At 40.3% G+C, this 17815-nt stretch overlaps 1 protein-coding gene across 1 annotated transcript in view; it reads left to right on the top strand.

The window, feature by feature from the left end:
* nphp4 (nephronophthisis 4) overlaps positions 1–17815 on the top strand; it is a 170456-nt gene that overhangs the window by 94660 nt on the left and 57981 nt on the right. The window contains exons 11-12 of the mRNA XM_030423642.1: positions 4602–4654; positions 15651–15788. Coding sequence (XP_030279502.1) covers positions 4602–4654; positions 15651–15788 — 191 coding nt within the window. The remainder of the gene's footprint in view (positions 1–4601; positions 4655–15650; positions 15789–17815) is intronic.

Genomic DNA, 17815 nt, shown 5'->3' on the forward strand with positions numbered 1-17815 from the left:
CTGTGAGCTGTCCTGGTTCAAGTCTTTGAAAAGTTCATATATACCGATTGTCGTTTAGGGAGTGCACATATTTATCTTTTAGCACCACCATGAAGTCAAAAGTTCTTTGTGTTTAATTTAAGTTAAAAGTTAACAACCAAACAAAAATCAAAGACCAAATACAGAAGCATTCAAACTCTGAAGTGACTGTTCCAAGATCTTAGTAATTATTTTGGTAAAATACAGTGTTTTTATTAGCAATGGGTTTAGGAACGTTGGCCAAACCTGTAAACAAATTAAGCTCCAAATTGTGATTATCTTTTAAGATGGTACAATAGGACTATTAGTTCAGCCACAGCAATTTGTTTCCTCTTTTTCAAAAAAGGTGATTAATCATTAATTGTGCTTTAAATGAAGTGCTTACGGCAGAATTTGCCTCTAATGTAATAAATGGTAATACTATTTTACATGTTAAGCATGAAAATCCATTTTTAACCAAATCCCACCTATTTCTTTGTCATTTATCATTTATTTATCTTATAGCATAGAAAACTGGTAAGAGTTGTTGTAATTTCATATAGGAAGGCCATCATCAAGTCAAGTTTACAGAGGTCTTGTTTAAGTATTCAGGATAGATAACAAAAAAAAAAAGAAGCCTTGGAAATCCAGATTCAGGCAGGTTCCGTGTTTTACTCATCCAGCTTACATCATCGCTGTGCTTTGTCTCAAACTCCTCCAGACCTCCATGAACTTTTCTGCCGCTGTGCTGGAAAATCAGCAAATCTCTGAAAAATACCTTTTCAGCGGCAGAGACATACTGTTTTCCCATATAAGCAAGGTTATAGTGGCAGTTTAGCTTTGAAAAACATGTTTGCAGGGCGCAACCACGCATATTGGCAGTTCTTCGCTTTCTATAAGTGCAGTGATTAAGAATGTGAAAATAAAGCTGAACCAAGTCCCTGTTTTTTTTTTTTTCTTTCTCTTTCTCTCCTCAGTTTTAAGGGGGTTTGCAGTGTATGCTGATGAATTTCTCTAGCAGAAGCTTTTTTATTCCGTCGTTCCCAATTAAGCGTGACCGTTCCACAATATCCCTCCAAAAATAACTCCTGAACCCCGAGCTTTAAAGAGGCCTCCCACTGAAACAAAGTTCTGATTAAATATTCCACATCCCGCACACAGCCAAAGATAAATGATGTGCCACTGTCTGCATCTCGAGGCTTGCAGTGTGAACGTAGCCTTATTGAAACCCAAACTGCTGATTTGCTCTGTGTCTGTCAGTGAATTGATTAGAAGTGCAGTAAACACTACACACAGCCACTCAATCTTGGTGACAGCAGAGAGAACTTGAGTGGACCCCGGCCGTATACTCAATGATTTCCCCACTAATGATGCTGTTAACTTATCTTGGGAGAGAAGAATAGCGTTGATCAGCGCCTACTTCATGGGTGTGTGGAGAAGGCTTTTGGCAAAGTCTATTAATGACATTTTAATCAGCGCTCAAGTGTCCTCAGAGGATCGCCCAAGAAGCCTGAATGATTTGGGCTAGTGTTCAGAGGAGAATGAGATCCGGAATATCTGTCATTCTTTGATTTCAGCGCCTTAATCATCCTTGACTATGTTTTTCCAAGATTGTGTGTGTGCATATGTGGGTGCATTGACATTCGAGTGCGCTGCTTTCCTTTATTGATTTAGATTAAAATGAAACTCAGCCTCAATTTTATTGTTTCTGGTGAAAATGTGAAAAATGTTTTCTTGCAGCCAGGTAAAACATTGCCCCCAAAGCACTCTCAGTATAGTACCCTTTGAACACAAACATGACCTGTGGAAACACTAGATCTGTTTTAGTCTTAAATGAAGCCGGGGTTGTTAAGAAAGGCTTTGGGGCTAACCAACGTTCACTTTTCCAGCAGTCGGCACTCTTGAAAAGCTGCTGTATTTACTTACTGACACACTTTGATCAATACTGTACATTACTGACCCACTGACAACATATAGAACTGCCTCTTTCCCACATCCCTCTCTCTCTCTCTCTCTCTCTCTCTCTCTCTGAATGATGAATGATACTCAGTGTTTTAACTCCTTTTAGTATCAGAACAGTGTGATAGGCTTCAACAGGATGGTATCAGGGCACGAAAGGATTATTTTGATACCATCCACAACTTTTGGTAGTGGAAACACACACACACACACACACACACACACACACACACACACACACACACACACACACACACACACACACCATTTTAATGTTTAATGAACTGAACTTTGTGGTGGAAAACAAGGCTTTTAAGTGTGGTGATATCCAGGCACCTCACAGTTAAATTGGATTCTGATTCAGAGGGCTTCAATGCGATGATGAAAATGATCGATGACGCATTTTGATGGATCCAAACGTTTGATTTCTATACATGATGTATTTTCTCTTACTGTGCGACAACTTGCTACCCTTACAACATAACGTGTTTGTATTGATCCATAAAGAGTTTAGTTAGACACCATGTAGGCGGACCCTTTTCCCTTTAACTTTGTCGAAACCAAAATACTTCCGTATGCAAGCCTTTTTGTCCTGGGGTATTGGTTAGATTGTAGTAAAGGTATTTGAACCCAGTCCAGTTCTTTTGTGTTTTTAGTCAAAAAGAATGAATTCAGAACAGGATTAGAATGTATTTGTATTATAAATAGAGCTTAAAATTGTTTTTAGAGCATGTATATCCCAAATCTAAGATATCAGTAAAAAAAGTGATATTCCTGACATTGAAAATTCTGAATCAAGTTTAGGATAGAAAGAATAGCACAGGCATCAGTCAGTATCAGTCCTTCCTCCTGTCCTCTGTCCTCCTGCTTCTGCTGCTGCTGACATTCACTGCCTGAAGGTACCACTGTTGAGAGGAGCTGCTGGTTTGTCTCAGCCAGCGGTTGAGTTTTCAACAGCTTTCAGTTGAGGCAAACTAAGATCAGTGTTTCATAATAATCTTTGCTCTCAGCTTTACAGGCTTGCTGTGGGTTGTAAAATAGCAACATGTACAAAAGCAAGTAGAAATATCACTTTTCTACCCTTTTCTGTTTTAGTTGTTGTCAGCTTGCGTAAAATATTACTCCAGCTGGTTCTCACTGTCTCGTGCCATCTTTCAAAACTATACAGGCATTCATGATCTCAGAAATTCAGTTTTAAATTCCTGATGAGTGACTTTTCTGCACTGAGACATAATCTTTCAAGAGAACATCACGATGCGTCTAAGAATCAATTTATCCCCCCACCCCCATCAAACATTAAACACAGAGAGTCATAGGCACACAGACGAAGATACAAAAAACATAATAAATCAAGGCCAGTTTGGAATATGTAATTAATGTCTTTGATGCGTGTATATTTATTAATGAGGAGAAATCTCTTGAATGTGCTGGAATAGACAGTGAGACATCCTGTGTTTTCAAAATGACCCGCTAAGTTATTCATGGTGGCAACTACATGAGTTCCAGTTAAAGGGGTTTTCTCATCCACAAATTTGCATGAGTCTGTAATTCAGAATCCCTCGTTGTTTACAAGACCATCGCCTACTTCTAATGCTGAGAGGAGTGAAATGGAGGCTATCTTGCTGTTCTGACACAGATGTTTATCAATACATTTTAATGATGCATCATCTTTATATATTTGTCTTAATGTAGTCTCTGAGTCCCCTGTGACTTGTGCACATATAGGTGCTGGCATCCGCCTGTCGTGCATCTGCCGCTTTGATTAGCTGTCAAGAAGGCCTCTCGTTGATCATGAATAAACGGCCAATAACACGTCAGCCCAGGCTAACGAGGTGAAACACATTCGCCACTGGCTCGGGACGTAAAACTGTGAGGAAATGGAAAGCCCTAAAAACAAAATGGCTGCTGGGGAGTTGGGTGCCAGAGCACATTTGTGACAGGGAGCCAACCGGTTCTGCACTGTGTCCACTCTGTGTGCATATAGTCTGAACAGATGGGAGCTACAGTAAGACACCCCAGGCAACTGAAGCAATTTCCAAAAGGCCAGTCAAGCCGAGCACAGAGAGCGAGAAAGAGTGGGAGAGGAGGACAAAGAGATGCTGGAAAGCCTTTCATTTCAGTATTACCATGGCTACCAACCAAAAACCTCAGGAAGTATTATTGGACTTTATACTCAGTGTGACATCTAAATCCAACTCTGCCTCCTGATCTTAGTGAAATTGGATAGATTTGTCACTAAGTAGATTTGGTGTCTCAGTCTTACTTTGCGGAAGTTATTCAGTACACGTGGTTTCTCGGGGATGCACCTGACTGCAAATCCAATTAACAAGAAAAGCAATCTGAAAAGATGACACTTTACTGTCACCTCCTGTTTTTTGCTCACACGCTAATATTCCATTAAATGTCTAACCACACTATGAAAATAATTGTGTTGCCAGGTACACAGAGGGTCACATACAACGTTGTTAATTAAGCTTGTTAAACATTGAACAGTTTGCACATAGCAAAGTGATATGTAGGTGAATGCATCAACAAGAAAAAACATTAAAGGGATTCACTTAACAAATATTTAAACTGTTACAATTTACAACGTGGAGTCAGTTTTTGTCTTTATCTTTTCTTTTCTTGTTGCTTGTGTTTCTTAGGTCGAAAATATGTTCCACCAGCTTCTCCACCGGATTCTCCTCAAGGCCCCGGGGTAAGACACTTACTCAGACAAACAGGCGACTTAACCTTAAGTACTAAAACAGCCAGTCCTTAGAAAGTTTTCTCCTCCAAAAAAGTTCCAACTTTTTCACTCGCGCAACTTTGGACTGCAAAAGCGTTCTAGTTTCAGTTTGTGCTCACATTTCTCTCAAAAGGAATACAAATGTTCTGTCAGGAGGTCTGCTGAACGAGCCGAAAATACATCTGACAACAGAAAGCATGCGTCTATTTACACATCCAGCAACATTCTCATTCATTTGGTGGTGTGTTTCTGCCCAAATCCGGTATTCTTTCTCTTTTACTCTACTTTGGTCTCTACTGACTCCTCCGAAAATTCTGAGTCTATAGCTTCTCACTATCCAACCTTCTTCTCCAGCTAGTCACTAACTTTGTGTCTCTGCCGTTCTGAGCTGGGCGACTAGCCAACAGTGGGCTTGTCAAAGCTTTTTTAGCCAATAAAGGTGCCTGCTACATCTGGAAACAGAATTATGGAAGTCAAAGTTTGGGGTAGAACCAAAATGATACTTGGACATTTCTGAAATTGATATATTGGTAAATGTACACAATTTTTTTTAGAATAGATAAATGATAATTATTTGTTCTGTTACAGGCTTATTTATAACTATACTTTAAAGAATCATGTGAAAGCAAGAATTTATTTTCTCTTGCTACATTTAAACCTTTTGATACCATTATGTAAAAATAATGTGTTCAGAGTCAATTCAGACAGGCCTTAGGCTCAGTGTACATGATGCAGTACAAATGTAAATGTCTCACCTTATGTTCAGGTGTAAATAAAAAATGTGACTACTGTGTAAATAAGGTATCTGTACAAAGTTCCAGTGTATTCTTTCACAATATAGACTTAATTCCACAGTGCTTGAAATGTTAGATAGATGACCATCAGAAAGCTGCATGTTCTGCACACAGAGAGCATTTTTTTTTTTTTTTTACCCATGACCTTGTCAGGAAACATTTGTCTTTACTTCTGCCATCCCCCTGAGTGAAGTAGCATCATGAAAATATGTTTTTTTTTAAGTGCTCACATACTATCCGGTTCTTGTCTGTACCAGGAACATGATATAAATGTATTCCAGTTAGCAGCCAACCTGTAGTGATTCCTGGCCGGATGACAGAATCAGGAAGCCCCTCTAGCAATTCCCTCTACGTGGATACAGCTCCCTGTCCATGCTCTTTAGACAAAGATCATAAATCTTGACTAACCTACTGTCGTGCTGTGTCTGGTTCGGGCAACAGAAATTGCAGGTCAAGGCTATACATTTTAAAGAAACGTCAGAAAACATGCACTATGCTGTCCTAAATCTACAACAGCGATGTGATTTGGAGGTACAATTGGCATTAGTAAAAGAAGAGGCATGTTTACAAGTGTTTTTTTTCCTTTTTCTTTATTTTAATATTTGACTCACCTGTACGAGATTGATTGAGTCCATCGAAATATCCCGCAGCCAGAGCGGTAACTGAATATGTATGCAGCTGGCTTGGAAAAGTGTGTGGGTGAGTTTCGAAAATATTATTCTTGGTAAAAAAGAAAACAAAACATCTCTGTGTGTCAGTCACCGAACATTTAAATCACCACAGAAATCTGTGAAATAGAAGTAATGCTGATGAAGATAATCATGCCTAGCTGCATCAAGTTAGATTAAATGTCACATTAGCATCAGTTTATATTAGAGGCTCCCCACAGGCAGCTCATATAGTGATCAATTGTGCAATGATAATTTCAGCTGCACCATAATCACCCATCCATCACATCTGAGGTGGGCGACGATGACTGACTCATATCCCATTCTTAGTAAGATACCACACTTCGAGCATATGTAACGTATACCAACAGTGTGTGTTGCTGCATGTGTGCTGTGTGTATCTCTTCGTGCTGGCTGAGCTAAGCTACAGGGCGTTACCATCATCCCTCAGCCTGAGTGGAAGTGCCAGAGGAGACTGGGAGTAGTGATGGATGCTGCTTTCTCTCAGGATGAGGCCAGGGACACACACACACACACACACACACACACACACACACACACACACACACACACACACACACACACACTCACACTAACACGGTGCCACAGAGCGGAGGAGGAGAGAGATCAGCTCTGTTTCAGTGTTAGCTCTCTGGGCCAAAATGAGCCACTGTCTGTATTGTCGACTCATTTTAAATTGAACCAACAGGGGCTGTGAGCTGTGGGAGAGCTGCACCCATGAACTCCACAAATCGACCTTCATTTTGATTAAGCAGCGAGGGCGGTGGAAGCCTGCAAGTGGGCAGCTCCCAGTGGGTAACAAGAGACGACTGTGGTCATACTGGGCAGCTCTTAGGGGATGACACCAGAAGCCTGTGGGGCTTAACTGGATATATTGCTCTGCATGTAATCTCTTTTTCAACTCTTATTTAAAAAAAAAAAATAAAAAAAATCTGGTCTACCAACTAGACCAAATTAGTTTGGTTAGAAATTGTTATTTTTTACTGCATGTTGTTGTTTGAATATTCTTAAAGACCCTACAATTATTTCCACACTAAATTAGTCGTTGCTTAATTCATATCTCCAGTGTTTAAAGGTTAAAGTTCACCCACATTTTCCCAAAAGGAGCAATTAGTTTTGCACCAGACCAGAGCTGAAGCACACGTTGTAAAATGGATAAAAAGAGGATGTGAGCTGTTATAGCTCATTGAATTCAAAGACATCATCAGTAAGGTCTCCTACCTTACTGTAAGCAAGTGGAATGGAACCATGTGCAGGAATTGACATTTGCAAAGGGACTCATTTAAATGTTTTCGTTCGATTTAACGTTTGCTAACATCAGCTGACATGCCGGTCATACCAGACCAATTAAGGCTGTAGGTATTACATTAAGCAGGAGTGCATTTTGTAAGGTGCCTTTACTTAGATCAAAGAAGATTGTTCTCCCTTCAAATGTTTAGCGGTCTTGCTTTTAAACTGCTCTAAATAACTTTTTCCATTGGAATAGTGTTTTCTCCTCTGTGAAAGGAGTGTACCAGCATCTGTTGTGCACATTGTTTTGGTTTTCAAGCCAACAAATGCAGATCTTATCCATCATGTGTCCAGCCACAGGAGGCAGTTTTTGTATAAAGCTCTTATAAACTCACTGGCAGCCTCTCACCAAACTGACAAAGTAAGCTGGTGAAGAATGTCACATATCCAGCAGAGGCCAGATATTTTCCTCAGGAGTCCAAAAGGAAAGTGAATATTTGACTGATGTTTGTTTGGTAGCTAGAAACACAGTTAAGAATCATGACCAGATGTTGCGTTTCCAGCATGTACTGCTGCTCCTACTGGCCAAAAATATCATTAAAGCAGCTGCTAGGGGGAATAACTGGTATTTTTAAACATAATTTGGTGTGTGAATGCTTAATAGGTACAAAAGGTTTTAGATTGGTCCAGTAGATTGCCTCAGCTTTGACTGCCAAAGTAGTCTGAGGCTGAGAACAGTGTGGAATGGATCCCTACAGAGATAGACCTTTTAGTTCAAGTCAAACCCCTTTTTTCATTGCTAGAAACAGCTGCCATTGCTCTCGCCAAAATCCACCAGACTCCATCTGCAGAAACTGTAATATTTTCACCATCAAAAACGCACTTCATGTAAAATGGTTAGGAGCAAAATAAAACATTAATTTGCTGTGTAATATGTGAAAATACTCTGGCTCTACATGCTGTGTTTCCAACGCTTCACTGATGTCTGACCTCCCTCTCGCAACTTCCCCAGTATTTTCACTTCTAACAGAATTAAGGGTTTATTTTCACCAAACCAGAGTTGGTGATTGTATGAAAAGTGGAAAGTTGAACCATGATAGCGTTGTTGAGTTTGATTCAAGTTCTGTCAGCTTTTAATTAAGTGTTTTTAGCAATGATAACTATTTCTGTAAAAGGAGTCTGTTTCTGATTAAATTAATGACTTTGCTCTAATGTTGTCGGACCCTAAGAATAACAGTCTGAGCCTATCCATGGTTGAAAAAAAAGGAAATCTACTGGACCAATTCCATAACTTCTTGTATCTATACATTGGACCCAGGTTTAAAGATAACGGAATTCCCCTTCAGGTTTACAGTAATTATCCTGTCCATTCTACTTTATACACGAGTACGCAAGGGGTCAAAGGGCAGTCATTAGTGCCCCGGATGCTCAGTGTGCGCAGCATAGACATCTATCTGATGGCCATCCGAGACCCTGCCTAAAGAAATGCAACAGAAAGTGCTGTGTGAAGCCATGCCACAGTCACCCTACGGTTCATCATGACTTGCTACAGAATTCACAGAATCAGTGTCAGTGTCTCTCCTGGTCTTGGTGTCTACTGCCCTTTCAAAGATACTGTTATAAAAATACACTTGTTTCAATCCTAAAATGATTTTCAGCTGTTCTGTTTTTTTTTTTTTCTTTCCTCTTCAACCTGACTGTTGACTGCTGATTAATCAATGGCATCCTTCTCTAAAATGGCTCTTTAAACAAGCAGTACGCTCCTGCTCTGTCTGTAGGCATTGTTGGATCTGACAACTTTCTCTTGCTTGCATAAATTATTGATCCCTGACACTCTCCGTTTGCAGAATACTAAGGATCCCCTGGTATTTATAGCCAGCAGTCGGTGAAGCAGCTGACTATGTTTGTCTGTGTTGATGATGATTCCTCGCATCGGGCTGCGGCCATGTTTCAGGGTCGTGCTCGCATTCTGTTGACCCAGGTGGTCTCGTAGTCCGTGGGCTAGAGGTGAGGCCATGTTTCAGTTTGTTGCTGGCAGAGGGCTGTTTGGCAGCTGGTAGTGGCTCAGTCAGACCTAATTTCTGCAGCTCTCTTACAAACAATGGAAGTTAGTGACTCGTCCTTGTATCAAATGTCTTCCAAGCAATATGATTCAGGATTTCCGAGCGCTGTTTATTGTATAACTCTGTTGTAGCACACTGGCCCGGATCCTTCTGCCTTAACACAAGAAAGTGAGAGGGTAAATGTATTTTAAGCAGGTAGTGGAAAATGATTTCCATGCTATGAATTAAGATCGCTGGAAAGTGATTTACAGTATAATATTGGTGTGAGCTAATTCAAGATTGATTTCTGCATGAAACCAAAGCATCAATTGTTTTCTTTGAAATAACAATAGATTTCTGTAAATGTCTGATGACCCTCTTACCGTGGTGGGGACAGCTCAGCCTACAACTGTCCTGGTACTTAACGCCAATATGCTGCTTAACATTAATTTGCTGGAGATGGATTGTTTCATAATTGATCATCTCAAACTTTCTCAGATATCTGTGATGTTAAGGCACATTAGCTGTGATAACTTTCCAGAAATTGTGAATGGAAAGTGTGGTGTTACATTTATTTTAAGGCTGCCAGATTATTTGGAACCCTAAGACAACGGTTTCACAAGATGAAGAGGTGTAATGCCACTTCTGTTTGTGTAATTGGAAAGGGCAAGATGGCAAGATTATTTTGGTCTCGATGGCAAACTTAAAGAGGGACATGACTCTCTCACACGTTCCTTTTTTTAATTTATAGAATTTGATAAAAAAAATAAAAAACAGTTGCAGTGACTTGTATATCGATCACTTTAGTGTTAACTAACACTAACATATAGTATAACCTTTCAGGCACTGCTAGTACTTTTCACTCTTCACACATGCAGCTACATTCAGGAACATTTCCGTCTTGCACCATTTCACACATGCCACGGCAATGCTGGAATAGACGAAGCAAGGAGCGGTCTAGCAGATGGCATTAATGCGGCACTTATTACGGATGCCGACCACTAGAAGAAGGAGAGGCAAAATGGGGCAAGGCCAAATTTACCGTATGTGTCCGTGGGTCAAAAACGGTAGACAAGGAGCCTTTTTTTCTCCAGTGCCAAGAATGTACTTAATATTCAAAAATTTTGCGAGACAGGTAATCATTTCTCGTAATCAAAGAGTCTTATGATTGGTGTTTCTGCTCGTCAGATATAACCCTTTGCTGGGTTGCCCATGCAATGTTACTCCTTTCATTTTACAACACAGCCGTACAGGCATTTTCCCTGAAATATCACTTGATCTTGAGGTGGGAAATTGGTCCCTTATTGATGATTGCTCCCATTCACACATGCTCGCATGCTGAAAGTGTTGACTGCTTATGTGAAAAGGGCTTTGGTGAATTCTATAATATTCTGTTTGTCTGTTTTTTCAATAATATGTGTAGGATAAGAAAATATTGTACTTTGGCACCGATGAGTAGTAGTACCAAGAATAACAGCTTGGAGAAGAGCTTGTTAAGTGCTGATTAAAGTTTATGCTGTCAGAATGTTGTAATCACATAAAAAAATCTACAAATAGTGTCTTTACAGACAGGATTAGTCTATCTGTATGCTGTATTTCTTGTCAGACCCTAATATTGATATTGCAGTTGTGTCAGGCGATTTTGATCATAACTCACACAATAAGTGTCTTAACAAGCTGTGACGGTTGATATCATCTGCCTTAATGACGACCTTTCAGCAGCGTATTTACTGAGCTGTGGTTAATGAACGTTAAATCTGTGAGTTGGCAGAGCTCTACCGTAAAGACTCTACTTTCAGCTGGTTAATATGCTCTCTGCAAGCCATTGTCACTGAGGAAAAAACTTTGATGTGTAAAAAAAATCTTTAGTTTTTCTTGGCTACTCCTTGTCATCACTAGAGGTAATATGTCTATTTGTAGTATTCCCTCTGTACTGTTCATCCTTACTTTTTATTTTCTCTTGTCACATTCGCACAGGCAATTATCACGCATCATTACTTAATTCAACCCGCGATGTTCACACTTGCCCCCTTCTCTCTCTAATATTTTCCTCTTTGTGTGCTCGAGGCCTCCACCCTTTGTTCTCAACATTTCACTCCAGTTATCTCCATCTTTTCCACTGAATCTCCCTCTTAATCCTCCCCCCTTTCAAGCCACACCTTTTTCTCACAGTCTGTCTGTGAGCCACGTGATGAGCTTTAACCCCAGCCTCTGTCTCTCCCCCTCACATACACAAATTACAAAAAGAACAGCCGAATGAACAATCATTAGGGTCATCCACAGACAAACGCATACAAACACACCTCGAACACAAAAAGGAGACATCTGAGATAAACATGCACTATATATATACGTATGTATATGTAATGACAGGGACACATTCACACATACACAAACATACATGCAGATCTCACGAAGTGTGTGAACAGATGATCTGCTTGGCTGTCAGGGCAAACAGGCTGAGTTTGGAACATTGGCAGCCATATCCATGCCACTACTAATACTAAGTGTGTGTGTGTGTGTGTGTGTGTGTGTGTGTGTGTGTGTGTGTGTGTGTGTGTGTGCGTGCGTGCGTGCGTGCGTGCGTGCGTGCGTGCGCGCGCGCGTGCGTGTGTGTGTGTGTGTGAGAGAGAGAGATCCTCACATGCAGAGTGAGTACGGTGTCTTTCACACTCTCTGTGTGCAGGATGTGGTGACTCAATGTGAGATCACATGTGCGCGTGTATGTACTCAAATGTGATCCAGAACTTGTGAGGACTGGCTTGTGACAGCCTACTGATCTTGACATTTTGGGACATTTTGACTTGGGAGGACATTTTGAACAATCATAACAGCCAAAACAGCTCACCAAACATCTTCTCAGTATTCAAACACTCAAAAGGAAGGATTTAAAGGTGATTGGAAAATGTTGATGAGGGGGGAACAGCAGCTGAGAATTCAGCTTGTTAAGTTGGATTCCAGTGAAGCCCAACCATACTCTTTGTCTATGTGTGATCGTCCAAACGTTTGTCACGACATAAAAATAACAATAATAACAATCCCAACATTTCAAAACGGAACTAATTGTCACGAGCATGGAGTCTTCTGTTTAAGTATTTAATTCAGAGCGAACATCATATATCCTCAATGAATATTTGGATGGAGCCGATATAGGATATGTTTGGTGCTGTCAGATGGTGTGGAATAAGATGACATTTCCAAGCTTGAAGTTACTTTAGTGTAAATTCAAGGGGAATATTAGGCTTAAGGGTCTTGAGGTTTAAGATTTGGTATGTAAATGTGACCAACTGAAGACACATCGGGATTATTAAAGATTATTGGCCACAAGAATGTCAGTGATACTGTTTTTGACATCATAGATCTGCTTCCCCAATACTTTACAAGATAAAAACTCTACTTAGGCCTAATTTTGAATAATCAGACAATTTTTCCGTTACATATTAATGTAACATCTACTTCCGTAGAGATCCTGTCTGTCTTTCTTGGTAAATTATCTACTGGACTAGAAGCAGTACATTTTATGTGTTCAGTTTAGCATTGCCTGAATTAGTGGCCTAAATAATGAAGTGAGCTGGAACAGAAAAAGCCATCCTCTTCCCTCAAGTGAGATGTCTTAGATGAAGCCTATTTTCTGGTTTAGCTGGGGGAACATTTCCCAGTGGAATATGACAAACTTCTAGCAAATGTATCCAAATAGTCCTTAACCAAAGCATTCCAGTCTTTACAATTTAAATGTTAACCTATCCCTTCTATTTGGGATGAAATAATGAAGCTATGAGTATGAAGGTGTAAAGTCTAGTGAACATTTGAAGAGCTGTGTTCATCATATCAGTTTAAACATTCCCTTTATCAAAAGGTCAAAACAAGGTTCTTTTAAATGGTGCCTGGGCTCATGCTTAGATATGCTTAGTGAAACACTCAGCAATCCTGATGGAACTCAGAGCAGCTCTTTTGCGCAGGCTGCTAACAGATGTGGTTAGGTAAGCCTCCTAGACTCCTCCCTGTGGAAATCCACAGGAAACCTCAGGGCAGGCTCACACCAGAGGTATAGTACATGCTGTTGAGCTTGAGAATGCCTCGGGATCCCCCAAGAGGTTTTTCAGCTGGCCTGGAAATTGACTTTTAAGCTACTCATCTTGTCAAAAGTGGATAAGTAGTAGGAAATGGTAAAGATTAGAAGAATTCACGTCTAACATCTATTGTGAAAATGTACTTGTGATTATGATCGTCTGGCAGACGCATTTCAAATTTTCCAGGTAGCACTGAGTCATAAGCTTGCTTCCTGAAGCCATAGTATATAAGTGTTAATACGTGACGAGGTGTCAGGATATGCAAAAATAGTAAAGGTGAAGAACGCTAAGATGCACAGCAGTCCTGACAAATTAACAGCAAAGAATTCTTGACTGAAATAACATTTGTAGCATTTTTACCAAGACAGCGATAATTCAACCAAAAATCTACTTCCAATGCTCAGATTTGTCCAAAGCTCAGATGTTTTGATCTGGAAAAGATGTATGACCGCTCTAAGAAATGTCTCCTATTTTATCAACAAGAAGAACGTTTTTGCACATTCATAAGCCATAAATATTCCATAAAGTCACATGATCATATTGTTTCATATCCCCAAAGTTTCAGTTATATTTGTTGTTAACTTTCAGCCTGTAGTATATAGTGTGAGGCAATATGATTGAAATCAATATAAAGATATTTGTTTGAAAAAGAGCATCTCTGGTATCAGTATATGTTTACTGGGATTCAGCAAATGCATTCAGAATTCCTATGTGGAATAAGGAAAGTAATATTTGATTCAATCAAATGTGTCTCTCTTATAGTGTACATTAAACAACCTCCAGTTGTTCATTATCTTTCTTTTTTGTTACATTTTGCTTGGAACCATGTCAAGAATTACTAGTATTGAATTACTTCTTAGCCCTAAGTCACAAATGTGCCAACAACTCTAGCCTCCTCTGGCAGAAACACAATAGTCTTTCATTTATACATTTCAGTTTCTTCTGCTTAACCATTCTTTCAAACTGTGTTAAGCTACCATCACTTCAACTCACCACTTCCTGTCCCTCAAAAGTCTTTAAGAAGCTATGAATGAAATGACAAAATATATTGTTTTTCCATGCCTCCTGCAACGTCTGACATCCCTATCAGCAGGGCAACACATCATTGTTCGTGCGGTCCAAGACTGTTACTGAACACTGGTAAAAAAAATTTTTAATGATGTGATAACACTGTGACTAAGGTTGGAAAATTACAACTTAATCAAGGTTACAGGACCTTGGTTTTCTTTTTCCACCTCCCTAGTAACGTCCCCTCACTACCTCCTTTGCCCCTACCACAATTACCTCTGCCAAGGAGGTAATTGGTCTATTAGTCATTAGGATTACGCAAAAATCTAACTGAACAGATTTCCACGAGTCTTGGATTGAGATTGGGTTTTGTCCAAGAACAATTGGTGCTGATCGAGGAATTCTTTTTCACTTTCTTCAACATTGCGAAATAGTGCATTTTTATCTCTGACTGAGTACAATTCCATGAGGATTCCAGATCGAGTTTGATATTGATTTCGGCATGACTGAATTAAAAGGGACTCTTGGGTTTTGGTGGAGGTATGTGCTCTACTGTTTGCTGTTCCACATACTAGTTAGCACAAGGTGTTTTGGGGCACCTGTTCAAACGGCTGATGTTGTTGTTCTTGGAGGATTGTCTCAAAAAAAAATCTGTGTCCTGCACTGTACCTCCAGTGAATATTGCTTTGCAATAAAGCTGAAACAGTGTTAACCTTATTTTCTGCAGAGTGCAAGTGGAGTGTTGGTGCTGCTCAGCTGTCTTTAAATCAAGTTAATAAAAGTCCACTGTTGTATCTGTTTGACACCCTTGTAAAACGCTTAAGACAACTGTGAAGGCCAACTCTCAAATTAGTAACTACATTCTTTTTGTTTCCAGTCAAAAGTCCTCAGAAGCAAATAGAAAGCATAAAAAACTGTTTTGTATCCAACCTGCTGAGGGCTGACAGTGTTAAAGGATTGTGGGTGGAGGAGCGGGTGGAGAGAGAAGGGCTTATAAGTGCTAAGGCAGTGTAATGGTCTGTTGTTGTCATTTGAGATGGCACATGTGTCTCTCCGGCGTAAAGTATATTCCTCAGCCCTGTTGTTCCTAATCATAATAATAACAGCGAATCATTTGCATTGTTTCTTTGCAGCTCTCACTGTCTCAGCTGGCAGCTACTTCACGCTACCCGACCATCAGCCACTCCAGCTCGGCGTTACCATGGCAACAGTCATTTCCTTCTCTGCTCCATCCTTCCCCGTTGGCATCGGCCCACCAGCTGTCACATGTCGTAAGATTTCCACCCCCGTATGCACACACACACACACACACACACACAGCATTGTACTCACGCACATACATGCTGAGCAAAAATACATAAATATAAAGCAAAAGAGTCATAGATGCCTTTACACACAAAGTGCACATTCAGAGCACAGCAATGCACAACATGGCAAACCTTTATACATCCCTAAGGAAATGCAGACAGTCACTCAATAGAGTTCAAAGACACACTCACCTTTACAGCACTCTGCCCCTAGCCTCATACCCATGGAGACACACACACCCCAAACCTCTAAAGTGAACTCCAGCCCCGCGTACTCTTTGTTTTTGGAGCTATACTGGAGCTGCTGGAGGTGTCGGCGCTACTCCTTTTCATCTTCATAATCAAAAGAAACATTATTCTTTGACTTGACTTTTCAAATCTTTCTACAAAGGCCACTTTTTCTTAAGGTATCCAGTATCCCGCATAACCTTGTGTTTTGCCCCCTCAGAAAATAGGTTTAATCTGCTTTGTGCAGGACCATTTTTAATAATGACTTACCCTTTTTTCACACTTATCTGCCTTTTTTCTCTATCAACTCCAGTTCAGTCAAGGCATTAGTATTCAAATGCAGACCTTGATGAAATACAGCAGTTGTTTTAAAAGTATTTCAAAACATGAGACATCTTGTGTTAGGCTCACACCCGAGCTAGTCAACGGACAGACACACAAGGTAAAAACAATACATTCCCTGCTCTCATAGCTGGTGGTAATTTAGTAAACCCTGGAGTGCACACTATAGCACTCCAAGGAGTCCAAACTCAATGTGAACAGTCTTTAATAACTGGTGTTCCAAGCCAGCTCCATCATATTGAAAGTATGTAGATTCCAGTGAAGTGGTGTACAGTTCATAATGAGAAAAAACCTGACTGGCAGTATTTGCTAACAAGCTTTTTGCATCTGAATAAAATTCTATCATTGCAGCCAGGGGATAGCAGGAACGAGGAAGTCAGCGACACTGTGCTGATTCAGAGCTAATAGCACTGAATAATTTCCTGAAATGACACGAGGATAACCTGTTACCCTCGGGTGTAGGTGTTTGCTGCCGGGAAACAGCAGGCAGAGTCATTTTTTGCCTTTGAAAGCCTCCTAGTCTTTGCTAATTTAGTCCATGTTCACCCACAAAGATTGCATATATTTGGAAATCAGCCCACAGCAGAGTAGAAACAGTGCTAACATCTCACAGAGTGGAGGAGAAAGCATCACGCTTTAATCCTGGGATTAACCCTGAATCTTTTTCTGCTCATCAAAGTCATTCTACACCTTCTTATATGATATGTACTATGAAGTGATGGAGAAAAATCGTCACTTCAGAATGACATTTCGAGCTGTATAGGGTTTTGTGCACTGACTAGTGCACACATGCAAAAGTGTCGGTTCCGTAGACTTTCTCTCTCCAGTCCATTGCACCTCTTCTTGCCATTCATGCAAAGTAGCTTTTCTGGAGTGAAGTTCATGCTATAGTCAAACCTTAGTATGTAACAAATGGCTTTGGGAAACAGATAACATTCAACATATCAGTCACGTGGATATTGGTCTAAGTACTTGCTGTCATCATGTCAAGTCAGCGAGGGCACTGAGCTGTGACAGGTATAATTGTGCAGTGAAATACAGGACACATGCCGATATCTTGACCTTGTAATACATCGCTGAGTACGTTCCTAAATGTTGGGGTGGGGTTCATAATCCGTCCATTGTGTTCTGTGTCTGCCCCAGGCACTCCTACCAGTTTGACAAGTCGTGCTTGAGATACCTTCATAGAAAGCGTCTCTATCAGATGCTCAAACAACTTCCAGATGTCTGCCTGTGTCCTTGAGGGTGAGCCCAGACACCCTGCAATGAAAACTCATTTTGGTAGCAGTCTAATTCTTTTGGTCATTGCCAACAGCTATTAATGAGCTTAAAATGTGGATTGACTAGAAAACTAAGAGCTTTGCCTACATTCGTAGCTGTTTCCCAAGAGCTTCCCAGAGACAGACTGTCTGAATGACAGC

This window comes from Sparus aurata, chromosome 7 (assembly GCF_900880675.1).
Source record: "Sparus aurata chromosome 7, fSpaAur1.1, whole genome shotgun sequence".
Classification (NCBI taxonomy): domain Eukaryota; kingdom Metazoa; phylum Chordata; class Actinopteri; order Spariformes; family Sparidae; genus Sparus; species Sparus aurata.